Raw genomic sequence first — 16544 nt, forward strand, 5'->3', positions numbered from 1 at the left:
CATGTTTTATATTGTTTAAATTTGAAGACTTATGTAATGAATGGTTGACATTTATCTATTCCGCGAAAAGTTTTAATTCACTATGCTATTTAGAACTGTGTTTATGAGTAAATCCAACGATAATGTAGGGACCCAGGATCGTGGCCATACACGGGGGTGTCCGGATCTGAGCTAAGGTGGTCCTTAGGCTCGTTTTTGGTTGATTAAACACCCGAATAAAGCTAGATCTAGATTCAAACGGCTCATCCGACATCACGGGGCTGTGGTGTCGGGTTCTAATAGGTTGGGGCAGCTAAGATAAATGATTTCTTACCTCTGGTTGGTCTCGAATCGTTGAATATAGTAGAGTAGAGAGTGTTTGTCTTAAGTGTGTGTTTTTGATGGTGTAGGCTATGGTATAGAGATGTATGGAGATGGAAAGGATTAGGGTTTAAGGGGTATTTAACTGTAAGGCCCCGTTACCGGTGCCTCACATTTGGACGTTGGATTTACTCATCAACATAGTTCTAATCATCAGAGTTAATAAAACATACGCGGAATATTAAAACTTTCATAAAACATTACATAAAAATTCATAAACATATCTTAAACAAACATCTTTGTCTTTTAAAGTAAACAAAACATTAAATATAAACTGATAACGTCTCGAGTCTTCCGATGCCAGCCTCTTATTCAATACCACGTGTTTCTCTCAAGCGAGCTATCTCATCCTACTCAGGTGCGTGCATACTAAAAGTCAGCTATGCTGAGTGAGTTCTAGTTAATAACATAACATACTTTACATACATACATACTTTCATTCATACTTTCACAATTCAAATTCTACTTTACTTTATTATATTCTGCCTCGGATATTATTAGGGTCTGGTCCCATTTCTGCCTTGGATTTTATTAGGGTCCAGTCCCTTTCTTACCTCGAGATTATTAAAGGGCTCGGTCCCTCTTCTGCCTTAATTATTATTAGGGTCCAGTCCCTTTTCTGCCTCGAGATTATTAAAGGGCTCGGTCCCTTTTCTGCCTTGGATATTATTAGGGTCCAGTCCCTTTTTCTACCTTTCTATCTCTTACATTCATTCATAACATACATACATATCATTCATATTTCATACATAACATTATAACTTGACAGTACGTGCAATATCCGAAGATCGTTCACGTACCGACAAGTAATCATTCTTACCTTTCACATAATCACATAAAGCATCCATTTATCACATAGGATAAATGTATTAACAATCACATCGAGTATGCACACAACCCCGAAAACATAACACAGAAATGGGGCTAGAAACTCACCTGGATCCTGTTGCGTTCGCCGTTAATCGTTATTCCCTTCTTTAACTGAGCTCTGCTAACTGTATACGAGTTACATAAATCAATACTCATCCTATTGTATCAGATTACTTTTACTTATATTTTAAGCGAACTCAACATGAGCGAATTTAGCATTAAGCGAACTTAGCGTTAAGCGAACTTATATACACACGAACTTAACATCCGGCGAGCTTAGACGAACTTATACGGCGAACTTAGTGTCCGGCGAAGTTAAGCGTTCAGCAAACATAGCCGTAGACGAACTTATACGGCGAAGTTGATCAGTAGGCGAACTTGCTTGCAAGCGAAGTTGTACAGTAGCAGTTATGGGTTTGGTTTTAACCCCATAAACATCTCAGTTTTAACGTGAAATCCTTTGATACGATGTTAGTAATTCCCGTAAGCGTTCCCATGGCCATTTTTTGGATAAAACGCGACCCGGAATTTATAAAATTTGGACCTTTAACCTTAAACGTTCAAAAGTAGATCTAGGGTTCATTTTAGACGAGCCGCACATGTTTGCAGGTCCATTAAGTTCGTTTTAGCATCAAGTTTACAACTTTACGTTTTACTTACACTCGATCTATTCTCGTTCTAAGTTTCAAGGCTAAACGTTTATAAAAACGCAGACTTTAAGGTAAAAGACATACCTTTTCGCGTTTTAATGTTACGGTTTAGCTTGGTTACGAGCTCTAGGTCTTGTATTTACCTCGTGTATTGAAGAATCTAGCAAGAATCACGCTCGTTCGATCTCGCTCTTCCTTCCCTCTCTCGACCGCAAAGGATAAGGAGGTGTATGTGTTTTAGAGTGTGTAGAGATTATGGAAGATGGAAATGAGAGTTAGGGTTTTAGAGTGGTTTAAGGGGATATTTATATCCTTTAATGCCCATGGACCTAAGGCCCATTACCCTTTAATCCCTCTTGATTATCCAAGTCTATCATTCTTCTTTATTCACTACTAACTAATTATTTAACACACGACAACTTAACGCAACTCTCTTTATTTAATATTAGAATATTTAGGATGTTACATTAACTCCCTTAAGCTCATGGACGTTAGGCACATCTTTCATTTTTAGTCCATATTTAATTTCATCTTTAAAACCTACTTAACGTTCCATCTTTATTATTTGATTATTTCTTCTACTAACTCAAGTAAATTTTTTCATCATAAATAAATAATATATTAAATATCATTTTTAGAAATTTCGAGATGATACAGATGGGGTTGTGGGTTGGAGAAGATAAAGTAAATGGCTATATTTTATTATAAATAAATTTTAATTGTTAACTAGTTAAGTAATTGACACAAAACACGCCATGTCATCACAAATTTAACGGAGTTATCAGTTTGTTAGATTGGGATTGCCATTGGTTACAAAACTAAATGTTGGGATTATTAATAGCCACATTGTTAATAGGGGGATTATAATAGTTTGGATTATTGATATCCAATTTTTCAAAATGATATAACCACTTAAAAATATTTGGATCCCTTCATTGACACAAGCATTTCAAGAATCTGTTAGCATGTACACTTGACAACGTAAATGTGATCAAAGATTTAGTGATTCAAGATGACTATTAGCTAGACACGTGCATAGAAACAACAGTTTTGTCATAAAAGTTTATATAAAAAGATTTAGTCAACTCTTTACAAACATATAAAATTTTCAAATTTATCAGCAAAACATGAGGTTTTGATCGTAGTAATTACAAACAAATACTTTTCAATCGCCATCAACAAATTCAAATGACAACGAGCCCTGGTTCGTTTAGTCTCAGTTTGAACAATATATATACATTGGTTTGTTTTTGTTCAACATTAGGGTAAAGCGGTTAGTTGCTTCAAATATGAAAAGTTTAGCGTTTGGTTTAGTAACTGCCGACGAAGCACTACTCGTTTGGAGCTTAAGTGGCATGGAAATGACAAGCAAGAACATGTATCACGTGTACCAAATATACAATTAATGTAAAAGTTAGTCTCCTCTGCAAGGCTTGAGACCCCCCCCCCCCCCCCCTATTTCATCAGAGTACCTGGAGTACTCCAACAAGAAATAAATGTATCGTACTTGATGATTTATTGTCATTTCATAGTGATAGAGAAATATATAGTTTGCTACAATTAGTGACTATAGTTTAACCATCATGGCCATACCGGTTCTCGCACCATTTGGCAATGTCATCCCGCCTACCATATTGAGTTGACATCTCTCTAATGAGGGATGAATGTGTGTTACCCCCGCGAATCAACACAATATTACGAGTGCTTGCTTTGAAAGATTCCATATATAAGTATTGTATGATTGTTACCCTACAAATCATCACAATATTGTGATCATAGGCAGCTGGTGATTCGAAAAGTGACATAATCTGAATGCTATACCGAAAAATATATGGTCGGGAAGCGATCTTATTAAGAGGTAATATGGTTGCGTTGTTTAGGGTGGACGGGGCGGTGCGTGATGGGTGATCCATCACGCGTGATGGCCCTTTCAACACCGTCGCCGCCCCCTTGTCACGCAGAAATTGGCTTAGTTGCGTGATGGGTGTCACGCGGGATGAAGGTTCCATTTCCAAGAAAAGAGCCGTTAGGGGGGGGGGGAATGTAGCCGTTGGGATGCTTGGAAAATTAAAAAAAAACATTATTTACCTATATAAATATATCTTCAAAACATACACAAATCCAACTCAAATCCAACTCAAAATCTTCTATTACACACACCATTTTTAACATATCAAATGGAGGGTTCTAAGAAACGTGGGTCGGGTTCAAAGAAAACCCAAACCCGACCAAAGGTTCGACAAAATCTAGGCGAACCGACGAGATTTCGCTTACAAGACGAACCCGACACAAACCAACCTTCCCAACAACAACCTTATTATCCCCAACCTTTTCAACCGTCCCAAAACCAACAACAACCTTCTCAACAACAACATTATTATCAACCGTCCCAAAACCAATCGTATCAAAACCGACCTTTTAATCCCCCTTTTTCTACCCAAAATTACCCAAATAATGCTTTTCAAACTTTTGGATCTCAACCGTCTCAAATGTTTGGCTCTCAACCGTCTCAAATGTCCGTCGATCCCCTAGACAATAACGATGTTATACATCAATTTGCAAGTGTTTTTCGTCACGATGTGCAAACTTTGGATGAAGAAGAATCCGAGGATGAGGAGCCGCATCAAAGAGGTGCTCGGCGTCGGTTAGCCGATGAGGAGGTCGCCTTGCCCAAGGCTTATTTACATTGCTCCGAATCAAAAAAACGGTCAAACCAACAAAAAAAAGACGCGCTATGGAAACGTATTAAAGAACATTTCTCGCAACTTCCCGGCGCAACCGAATGAAACAAGGATCAACTGATTGGCAAGTGGGGAGATTTGAATAGAAAAATGTCAAAATTTAATGCTTGTTACGTCCAAGAGGTAACTATTTTAGTTTATTTATTTTATAATCTAGTACTTTATTTTTACAATTTGTTATTAATATATTTTTTCTAAATGTTTTGTAGTCCCGAACTCCACAAAGCGAATCGAGCGAGGCGACTATGATAACGAACGCTTTGCGCGAATATGTCCAAGTTTACAAATGTAAGGATTTTCCCCACTTGGATGCGTGGCAGATTGCGAGACGTCATGCGAAGTGGGTATCGATTCCGTTGGTCGATTTGAACAGACCAACGGCTCCAAGGAAGAAAGGATCTTGTTCAAAAAGATCAAAAACTTCCGAGTCCGGGGACTACACGACGTCTACCGGCGGCTTGTCATGCAACATGCCGAACATGAACTTGAATGAAGAACCCGAAGACAATCCCGACGAAGACATACCCACACCCACACGCCCGAATCGCAAGAAAAGTGGGGAACCGTCAAGACTTGGAAAGGAAGCGGTGGTCGAAAACTTCGCCGAATACAAGTCGGCTAAGATGAAGGATATGACCGAGACGAAGGAGCGAAGGAAAGAGGCTCATATTTTAGAAATGAAGCGTGAGGAGACGTATATCAACCATTTGAATGAGAAACAAAAACACGCCGATCTAACTTTCCTCCTACAACCGCATGAACATCTTGAGGAACCCTTTAAATCGCTCCTACTTCAACGCAAACGCGAGATATGCGACAAGTGGGGTTGGGAAGGGCTGTAGGTTTTTTTAATTTAATTGTCTTTGTTTAATGTAATCATGTTTTATTGTTTAGTTAATGTAAAATATTGTTTTCTTTTTATTTAATTTAGTATTTATTAAAAAAACCATCACACACCATCACACCACACCACCACCCCTAATAAAAACCCATCACATGTGATGAATTTGAGGTTGGTGATGTGACACCAATTGATTGGTTGGGGTGTGTGATGAGTGATACCACCACATCCACCCCTAGTTTGATTCGGTTAGCAGGCATTGAACATCACTTGGCGACCGTATCATTTCCGAACCATATTATTATCTGAAATCAACAAAATTCATAATCAGAAAAATGGAACATGATGGTTACCTTAAAAAAACATTTGAAAAACTTTAATGAAATAATATTCATTCATCGTGTCATCCTCCCAAAACTTGAAAACGCTCACTCATTTTGACCCTTTTAATGAATTAATTAAATAATAATAATAATAATAAATTAGAAATCATCTTCCAATTCCTAAAATCTTTGATACTGAAATTGATCGATTGATTCTACAATTAGGGTTTAGTTTTGAATGGGTGAATCGGGCGATGCAGAGATGAAGCTCAACATCCGACGGCTCCAAGTTCTCCGTGCGAACAACCCTCCGATTGACGATCGCTGAACTCAAAGATCTGGTGGCTCAAAGCGGCGACGTTCCAGCCAATCAGCAGCGCCTCATTTATAAAGGACGGATTTTGAAGGATGATCAAACCCTACAGAGTTATGGTAATTCATTCATTTTCTTCCGAAACCCATTTCATGATTTCTAGACTTGTACATTATTCATCAAACTCTGCCTCGGCTCGTTTACTGTTTATTAATTAATAATTTTTATACGTTTTGAGTGATTTTTATATTGTTATGTGCTTATTATCTATCTTGTTTCTGTTGTGTATAGGGCTGCAAGCAGATCACACAATTCACATGGTGCGCGGTTCGGCTCCAGCACCAGCACCAGCACCTGGAACTCAAGGTGCTGGAGGGGTCGGGCTAGGTGGTTCTGGTGCACCCTTATTTCCCGGGCTTCCTGATTTTCAACAACAGCTAGCTCAAAACCCTAACATGATGAGAGACATGATGAACATGCCATCGGTTCAAAACATACTCAACAACCCGGAGATCATGCGGAGCATGATGATGAACAATCCACAGATGCGTGAAATAATCGACCGGAACCCCGAGCTTGGTCATATTCTTAACGACCCCGCGATTCTCAGGCAGACACTTGAAGCAGCAAGGAACCCGGAACTCATGCGGGAAATGATGCGGAATACTGATCGGGCGATGAGTAATATCAAGTCGTCTCCTGAAGGTTTTAATATGCTGAGACGGATGTATGAAAATGTTCAAGAACCCATTCTGAATGCTACCACACCAGCTGGTAATGATCCCGGCTCCAACCCGTTTGCGGCTTTACTCGGGAATCAGGGTGCGCTTAACAACCCTCCGATAACGGGTTCTGAGACAACCCCCGGGTCTGCGGTTCCTAATTCTAACCCACTTCCCAACCCTTGGGGTGGTAATACTACTGGTAAAGATCTAATAAATGTCCAACTGTTCTGTTACTATAATAAGCATTATTGTTAATGAAATTCGCATGATGGAAATAAATAGGTGGAGCTCGGACAAATGCAGGAACCAGACCACCGACTGTATCTTGGTTAGGTGGAGCTGGTCTGCTCGGGTCAGACCGTCCAGGTGGAATGCCGGACATGAGTCAGCTAATGCAAAATCCAGCAATTTCTCAGATGATGCAAAGCATGCTCTCGAACCCTCAGTATATGCAGCAGGTACGTGATTTTGTTTTAAGTATCGTAATCAGTTTTCACTTAAAAAAAAAAACTTTTTGCATGATTTAATTTGTAGATTGTGAACCAAAACCCTCAACTACGTATCTTGTTCGACTCTAACCCTCAGCTTAGAGAGATGTTACAAAATCCAGAAGTACTTCGTCAGTTAACGTCACCTCAGATGATACAGGTATGTACATATATATAGTTTGACTGTTGAAAATTTTATTTTGACTCTAACCTGACCATTTTGGTATTTTTTATACAGCAAATGATGTCTTTACAGCAGCTTCTACCTCAGCTTAACCAACAGCAATCTACTTTGTAAGTGTGAATCATCTTATTGCTTATTTAACTACTTTGTGAAAATGCAATATAGAGATATCATTTTTCCATTTTAAAACGATCGCTTTTCTGTTGCAGTGGCCCCGGGCAGACAGGTGATGCTACAGGTACGATTGAACAAATCTCTTCTTTTGTTATTTTTATTAATGTATCGATTTTATGTAATATTGTTTTATATTTTTAACCTGCAGGAGCACAAAACAATGCGGGGCTTGATTTCTGGATGAATATGTTTGGTGGACTTGGAGCCGGTGGCTTGGCCGCTTCAAATATACCCGATGGTAAGACTTTACTATGATCAGGATATAGTCATTTATCTTGTAATTATAATATTTGCAGACAACATTAAATAGCTGAATTATGCAATAGGATGGTTTTTTGGTATCTTCTTGGATACTTTAAATTGCCGATGGTAAGACTTTACTATGATCAGGATATAGTCATTTATCTTATAATTATAATATTTGCAGACAACATTAAATAGCTGATTATTTGATCATTACTTTCTCTTCCCAAAAGATAAAAAATGGCAAACTTTTGTTTTCAAGCTTTTTCCTTTCACATTACCGTTTTTAGCGATCATGATTGCAAACACACACACATGTTTGCTAGATTTTTTTTTTCTTTTTTTGGGTAGTGGAAGCAAATCTTCTTAACCTATGTGTCTAGAGGCGTGTTGTAGAGTGTAATTTTGATGAGACATGGAGTACAATAGCCTAAATTAGGGGTGTATATGTGTCGGTTATGACCGAATATTATGGTTACAAATGGATAATCGGACCGGTTAAATATTACATGTTGGACACAGTTTTCTTGAAACATTTTGTTACAAATGATTTATGTTTCTTATTTTCTTATTTTTGCATGTAGTGCCACCGGAACAACTTTATGCGACTCAACTGTCACAACTTCAAGAAATGGGCTTCTTTGACACCCAAGAAAATATCAGGGCGTTGCGTGCTACTGCAGGCAATGTTCATGCTGCAGTTGAGAGGCTTTTGGGAAACCTCGGCCCGTGATGGCGTAGCTTGGTGGTGTTTTGTTTTATTTAAAGTATTCTTTAGTAGACAAAGGGGGGCATGTGGATTTCTTTTGAGGGTGTGTGTGTGTGTGTGTGTGTGTGTGTGACGAAGTAAACAAGATTACTTTGCAGTTCGCACCGGCCTCCTCAAAGCAAACCTTTTGGTGTTTGGTGTACAAACAAGTCTGATAGATCATTGTCGTTTTATGACGTTCCTTGAAAGATTAGTCGTTGAAATGTGTTGTGCGTGTGTTCAAGTTTCTAGTTATGTACGTCTTTGAAATGATCTTGGTGGCTGGTACGTTGCTGGAGGAGTTTGGGTTAGTTTTATGATGTTGCAAGCAGGAGTTTCGATCCGTTGTTGTCTAATTTGAGTAGACGTAAATTTGATTCCTTGTTTAATTTAAGGTCAGCCAATTAAGGAAGACGATCACACATTGATAGTGGGAATCCTAGACGAGAACATCTTCCTATATGCTCAATGGACTCTCAAATACTTAATCCGTTCAAACAAGACTCGTAGTAGTTCTGTCTGTGTACTCATCAATATATGTCGTTTAATGTCTCAACATTGACTACACAGAACATACTTCTACTAGAAGATATTGTTTTCTTTTTTTAAAGTTTCATTAGAAGTTATTTCCATAAAAGGTGAAATGTGTCTTAGGCTTTACCTTTTTCTCCTTTGCCACCCGGTTAACGTGTGTTAAGGACATGTGACATAAGCTTTTGACGCCCCTTGGAAGCTCCACAACTAGTGGTCTTATAGAACAAAAACTCACGGTTTTTGTTGATAATGTTATTGTTCAGTACAAACCTTATCCGTATGTTATCGTTTTTTGTTAATTACATATTCGTTAAAAACACAACCTATTTAGATGCCATTTGTTAAAATTGTATAACATGTTATGGTAGGTTTAACAAAACTCAAAAACGTTCTGAGTTCACCTTTTTACTTTGTACGTACTCTTGGTAACCAAAAAAAAGGGTGATATTTTCTAAATATTATAAATAACAATAACAATGGTTTAAATTACACAAACGTTTGTTTTTGAAAATGAAGTAAAAGTGCGGGGTACGAGACAACCTCCGAGAAACATGTCAAAGTCATATATATCTATCATAAATCATAACTGAAAATAACTGCCCATGAAAGACACACAACACACTTACTATGTGTAACCGTCGCCGCCACCCCCACCTTATTACCCCCTTTTACATCCTCATTATAATCATATTATTATGAATATGAACAAGTCCACCACATTATGATCAACCCACCGGATCTACAACTCTGCATTCAACCCATCACCACCATTCAACCCCACCACCAGAAGAAGCGGACCAAGATGATCCGCTTCCCCAAACCCAGTCCTCAACCTTCCCCTTCCGCGGTCCCAGTTATTACCAAGATGAAACCCGACCCCAGTGTCCCCAAAATCACCCCTCCATGTACCGAGTGCGGTAAGCGCTTCTGGTCATGGAAAGCCCTCTTCGGCCACATGCGCTGCCACCCCGACCGACCCTGGCGTGGGATCAACCCGCCACCAAACATCATCCACCACCCGACCGAGGAAGACGAGTACGTGGCAGCGTGCTTGCTAATGCTCGCAAACACGCCACCCGTCTCACATAATAAGATTCAACCAACCACTTCTGCGTCCACAAGTAACCAACATGACTACAACCCACTCGGCATCAATGACCCGCAAACCAGATTCGAGTGCTCCAGTTGCAAAAAGGTGTTCGGGTCACACCAAGCATTAGGGGGCCACAGGGCAAGTCACAAGAATGTGAAGGGATGCTTTGCAATAACGAAAACCGACGAAGAGCTTGAATACGGAGATCATTATGCGAGTGAGGGTTTGAACATGAATCAGCAACACAAATGCAGTATTTGTTTGAAGATATTTTCAAGTGGACAAGCACTTGGTGGCCACAAAAGTTGCCATTTAGAGAAAGAAGATGGTGTTGTACCAACTGCCATAGCATTAAGGTTTGACTTGAATGCACCTGCACCATTACAAGATGACTCCACCTGTTCAGTTCAGGTTTGGATTTAAGATTACATCTGTGAACTATATATATATATATATATAATATAGTCATGTATTATAACATTACATAAGTGTCTGTACCTACGTATCATGTAATCATGTATGTCTGTTCCTTTCTATATATATGTATATAACATATTAACATAACTTGTATTTTTCTAACTTCATACATTTGTGTAATTCCTCAATGGTATCGTGTATTTCCTTGAGCAAAAGTTGATTATTATCGCCTGCGATGAACTTATAAGACGTGTTATTCACGTGAATCATACTGTAACCGGCGACCACTTTAACCCGTTTATCTCTAACCATGGCTCTAAACCTTGCAGCCGTGTCCCATGAACCACGTGCAGCATACATGTTTGATGCAAGCATGTAACCACTCGAGTTATCCGGTTCATATTCAATAACGCGTTTAACCACTTTCTCATTAATATGTTCATTACTGTTGTGGCTTGTTCTACAACCATTTAACAAAGCCCCCCAAGCACTCGCACCGACACTTTGACTATCAGCGAGTTGGTCAACCAGTTCCATTGCCAGATCCAGTTTTCCACCCCGGCTTAATAAGTCTACTAAACAAGAGAAATGTTCTAAGCTCGGTTTGACTTCTTGACTATTGATAAACTTTTGGAAAAACGATAGCCCCTCGTTTATCAAACCTCCATGGCTACATGCTGATAACACCGAAAGTATTGTAACTGAATTAGGTTTTAAACCATGTACTTCCATTTCCGTTAACAATCGTAATGCCTCACGAGGAAGCCCGTTCATACCACATGCTGCAATCATGGCACTAAACGATACAACATTTTGTTTCATAATTTGATTAAAAGCTTTCTTTGAGGTAATTATATCTCCATAACTTGAGTACATATCCAAAATGGCGGTCCCAACTATTGTCTCGGTTGCAAACCCTAACCTGATCGCGATCCCATGAACTGATTTTGGTCTTTTTAGTTCAGAATAACAAGAGCAGGCTTCTATGAGATTTAGTACAGTAACAGCATTCGGTTTCTCATGTGTTTGCATCATATTATTAAAGACTTTGATTGCTTCATTGGGAAAACCACAATGTGTGAAAGCTGCAATCATTGTGGTCCAAGAAATCGTATCGCGAATTTTAGTCGAATTAAACAACTTTTGTGCAGAACATATAAGATTGCACTTTGCATAAACATCAATTAAAGTATTGACTATGAAGTGATTCGACTCGAGGTTTTTCCTGATAATCACGGTATGAATGCATTTGCAGATACTTGGGTCTGCAAAATGTTTGCATACTTGTAGAAGGTTGACTAATGTGACTGCATCAGGGTCGGTTTTGGACTTTTGCATTGACTTAAAAAGATTAATAGCTTCGGAATATTTCCCATTACAAACGAGTCCAGATAAAAGAGAATTCCATGAAACAATGTTGTTTAAAGGCATGTCTTTCCAAGCTTGAAATGCAGAACCGGGATTGTTACATTTAGAATACATGTCGATTAATGAGTTGCCTATAAACAAATCATTAAGAAAACCTTTACGAACAACAAACCCGTGTAACGTTCTTCCTATAATATCGTTCTTTAAATCAGTACACGCCTTGAGTGCACTCACCACCGTTTGAGCATCTAATTCGGTGTTAAACTGCGATAGCATCTCTTTAAATATCCTCAAAGCAACAAGCGCTTGATCACCTTTAACATAGGCCGAAATCATGACGCTCCAGGCAACGACATCTCTCTCAGACATTTCATCAAACAGCTTGTGTGCATACTCAATGGCCATATTCGCATAGACCCCCAAAAGGGAGTTTCGGAGCGATGGGACGGTCAAAAAGTTAGCCTTAATCATGTACCCATGGAGCTTACACCCTTGCTGCAAATCTCCAACTTTGTTAATTGCTTGAATGACAATGACTAAGGTGGAAACATTGGGTTGAAAGGCAGCCGCTCTGGCGCGCATAAAGGATAAGATTCCGTTATGGAAATAGGCATATTGAATGAAGGCGGGTATCATAATATTCCAAGAAACAGAATCCTTGTTGTTTAAGTTATTAAAGACATTGCATGCGGAATCTATAAGGCCAGCTTTAGAATAGAAATCCATGATGGAATTTGCAACAGATGTGCATGATTCGACACCGAGCTTGATTGCGGATGCATGAAGGGGAGATGATGATGTTGCTGAGCATGGCTTTAATATTTGTAGCCAGTTTTTGTTAAATGATGCCTGTTTGATGTGTGCAACCAAGTTTGGAAGTGATGCGTGATGATTCATTTCATTGGGCAGACTAGACTAATTTTGATTGCATTTGGGAAAACATATAATGAGTTTGTATCCAAGAGTCTTTTGTGAATTCATACACAATTGGTAAATGAGATGCTTTGATATTTTCAAGATAAGCATAAATATTTGAAGATCATTTTCAAATAATTGTCATTGTGGTATAATTGCTTTTGTTATTCTCATGTAAAGTGGACCTTTTCAAGAAGTTGTTTTGTAATCATATTTCTTTTTCACATAATAGCAAAGCCTGGTATTTACAAGAATAACCATTGTAGGATAATTACTTTTTGTTGCAAACAAAGTGCAGTACTTTAGTGAAATTTTTGATCTAAAAATTTATGATGTAAACTTTATGATTTTTTATTGCCTTTGATTTTAGGCATGTTAAATGTATGATTTATTGTTTTATTTAGAATTTATGATTTGATGGTTATTGTGTACATGAAATGGGTGTGCTTGATTTTGCGAAGCACATGGCAACTTTCGAATTGCACTTATACTGAGAAAAAATTGCTTCAAATTGGCAAATCCAAGTTTGATTATTTGACTTAATAAACGTAACATTTGTTTGATGCTTTTCACTTTTTTTCTCGATTCATAGAGTTGCACGTAAGAGTTGTTACCAGTAGGCTGTGAAGTTTATCTTACAAGGAAAATTTTGGAAACTTATATGGTGATCGAGTATATGTAGGTGTTTTGTTTTTATTATTGTACAGTTAGATGTGTTATCTTTGTTCATTGTGTACATACGTTTCTTAATCATTGATTCATCCTATTTTTGTGTTCTTATATTTTATATTATCTTTAGGGCATGATCAAAATTGGAGACTATGATTTGCAACAGGTGTTTATTTGATTTTATTAGTAATAATGTTGGCTAATAATTTAATATGTTAAATTGTTAATCATGGTGGTTTTATGATTGAAAAACTTTAAGGAAGCATTAGATTTGCATGATATTTAATCTCACCAGCAGCTCCATCTATAGCACATAAAATTGGTAATTACCGATTTACCCTCTATGATCACCTTATTTACCATAGTGTTGTAAGTCGTAACCACTGGTGTGTTCTTTTATTTATAGGTGAAAAGAAACAGGATCCACTGGTAATGTATGCGCAGGGGATATCATGCATGTAAATTGTTATAAAATTCTCTTCTATCATAATATATAAATTTTATAAACATTTTAACATTAGATACTTATGTATGGTTTCACTGGCAATGTATGCAGGGGATATCATGTTGGCTTTCAAATGATTGGTGCTGCATTTGACGAGGTCAAATTTAGATTTCCATAATCAATCATATTCTATCCAACAATCGAACGAGGTATGTGATTTGTTTTGTCAATTACTTCCTTCTACGCTAACATTAAACACCCATTCTCAACAAAGCCTAATTTAGATTCTTGCAAACTTCGCTAACCGATCGAGGGTAAATCGTACCTGCTGCCAAAATCATTATTGTTTATCATCAAATCTTCGAGGTATGAAACTAATTTCATTAACTCTTCGTTTGAATACCAAAATCATAGAACAGGTGTGAATATGATTAATTTTCGACCAGCTTTAATTTTGTTATAGTGCTGATCTTGATGGTTCAATTGTGGATTCAGATGTACACAATGCTTCTAGGACAAAAAAAATCTGCAAGTATTTCTTCATTCATAAGTTTGTAAGCACCTGTTTTTGGTTTAACGTATAAATGAGATTGTTTTGAAGGATTACATGGGTGAGCATATATTAGTTCAGTCATTCCACTTCACAGAAACTGAACACCAAAATTTGGTGTTTGTAAAATCATCCACTAAAATAGGTTTGGTTAATTTGGTTAGTTTGTCAGTTTTCGGTCTGGTTAATTTCAGTTCATAACTAAACCAAACTGTTTTGTTTAGTTACACATGAAATTAGAGGTATTCACGGTTCATTTTAAAACTGTGAAACCGCCCATTGGTTTTTGGTTTGTCGGCTTTTGGTTAATTTCGGTTCAGTTTTCGGTTTGGTTTCAGTTATTGCTCACCCCTAGGATTTTACATATGAACTACAAGAAACGCATAACACTTCAACAGTTGTATGTATTGCTTTAAATCTTTTCAACTTTACGTACAAATGCATTATGTAATAATCACGTTTCTTACCTAAAATTGTTTAAAGGTTTAACTTGTGTACAACAGGGAAAGGGGTGAATCTTGCAGTGTACAAGTAGCAAAGCATGTTGAGAGAAATTGATGAGGGATAAGTTAATGACAATTATGCTATCATCTGTTACAACTTACAAGCTATTTTTAATATTCAATATATAATGTTTTAGCACTTACCATTATGCAATGTGTTTGGGTTTGTTGATCTGGCTTCATTATGCAATGGGTTCACTTGACCCTGATCTCCTCCAAATAGCTCCACCCTTGATTTTGGTTGATGTTGTGCATGTAATGACTCGGTTAACAAAAGTGTAGGACAAAAGTTGATTGGAGTGTTATAGCATAGTTAATTGATAATGCAGTGTATGAGGTAATAAAACTGCTACTGATTTCACATGTTTATATTACAAATTCTATTCACATGTTTCCAAAAAAATTATATTCTGCATCCATGGATAAAAGAACAAAAATATGTCTTCACACTGTACTAAAAACAAGTTAACCATATTGAATTGAAGTAAAGAAAATCATTAACATATAATAGGAAGTAGAATAGACCAAAATGACAATTATGCCCTTTTTAGAAGTTTTCACATTTGGCTCAAAGATGAAAGCCGAATGACCGTTAAAAGCATGTTTATAAAAGTTAAAACATATTCCATACTTTGGTAAGTAGGAAAACATACTTGAGGATATTTAAGAGTTCTTTCAAGATAGCATGTTTTGAGTAAAAGTGGCAATTTCAACCCGTTTACTAATGAGCCCGATTTTGGTAACGAATCAACCAACCAAGATGAAAGATCTTTAGCTATCATTGTTTCTAACCCACAAGAATCGGCCCTTTTAATTTTGGGTTGGGTCCGTTTATTTTGGTTAAGGGTCTTTTTCAGCTTCATGTACATTCCCTGTGTTCACTCTTTTTTGCATCATGTTTTTTCTTAGTCTTGGATTGATCAACTACGATGACATCATCATGAAGTTGTGGGGAATTCAACTTCCATCCCGGATGAACCTAGCAGTCCAATTACAGTAGAATGATAGAAGGTATTAGGCAGGTGACGGTTTTACCCTTATTCATGTTTTGAGTTAAGTTATAGGTCAAGTAGTTCGGAAGTCGTCTCAGTTGTATATTAAAATTCATGAGAAAAACTTACAAGATTGTTGTAAACTTGTAATTATACATATTATCATTAATATTTGTTGTTGTAGTTTTTAATTTTTTAACAAACCCGTGTATCACACGGGTTCTAACCTAGTAATTAATACATAGATAGATGTTCGCGTCAACAGAGAAAAGGAAAACTATTTTATCTGGATTTTGTTCCATGAAGAAAGACCAAAATATCTCCACCGAGGATGGTTGAAAATCAATATGATAAGTGGTAGGGTAGAGTTTTTTTTTTTCAGAGAGAATAGGGTTGCA

The 16544-nt window shown here is 37.5% G+C and overlaps 1 protein-coding gene and 2 pseudogenes across 2 annotated transcripts; 2 read left to right on the forward strand and 1 right to left on the reverse strand.

Annotated features, from left to right (window-relative positions):
- Positions 1 to 5883: 5883 nt before the first annotated feature.
- Positions 5884 to 8743, forward strand: LOC143596626 (ubiquitin domain-containing protein DSK2b-like; annotated as a pseudogene). The gene is made up of 8 exons (XR_013146743.1): positions 5884 to 6217; positions 6390 to 7022; positions 7106 to 7281; positions 7358 to 7471; positions 7550 to 7605; positions 7705 to 7733; positions 7818 to 7907; positions 8497 to 8743. The product of XR_013146743.1 is annotated as a ubiquitin domain-containing protein DSK2b-like (transcript).
- Positions 8744 to 9911: 1168 nt separating this feature from the next.
- Positions 9912 to 10717, forward strand: LOC143596624 (zinc finger protein ZAT3 pseudogene; annotated as a pseudogene).
- Positions 10718 to 10818: 101 nt separating this feature from the next.
- Positions 10819 to 12852, reverse strand: LOC143596625 (pentatricopeptide repeat-containing protein At2g17210-like). Its single transcript, XM_077075351.1, has one exon. The coding sequence runs from the start codon at positions 12796 to 12798 to the stop codon at positions 10843 to 10845; it is 1956 nt and encodes a 651-aa protein (XP_076931466.1). The 5' UTR covers positions 12799 to 12852; the 3' UTR covers positions 10819 to 10842.
- Positions 12853 to 16544: the final 3692 nt, after the last annotated feature.

The sequence above is a fragment of the Bidens hawaiensis genome, unplaced genomic scaffold, assembly GCF_021521415.1.
Source record: "Bidens hawaiensis isolate Kalapana, Puna unplaced genomic scaffold, B.hawaiensis_p1.1 tig00046792_1, whole genome shotgun sequence".
NCBI classification, from domain to species: domain Eukaryota; kingdom Viridiplantae; phylum Streptophyta; class Magnoliopsida; order Asterales; family Asteraceae; genus Bidens; species Bidens hawaiensis.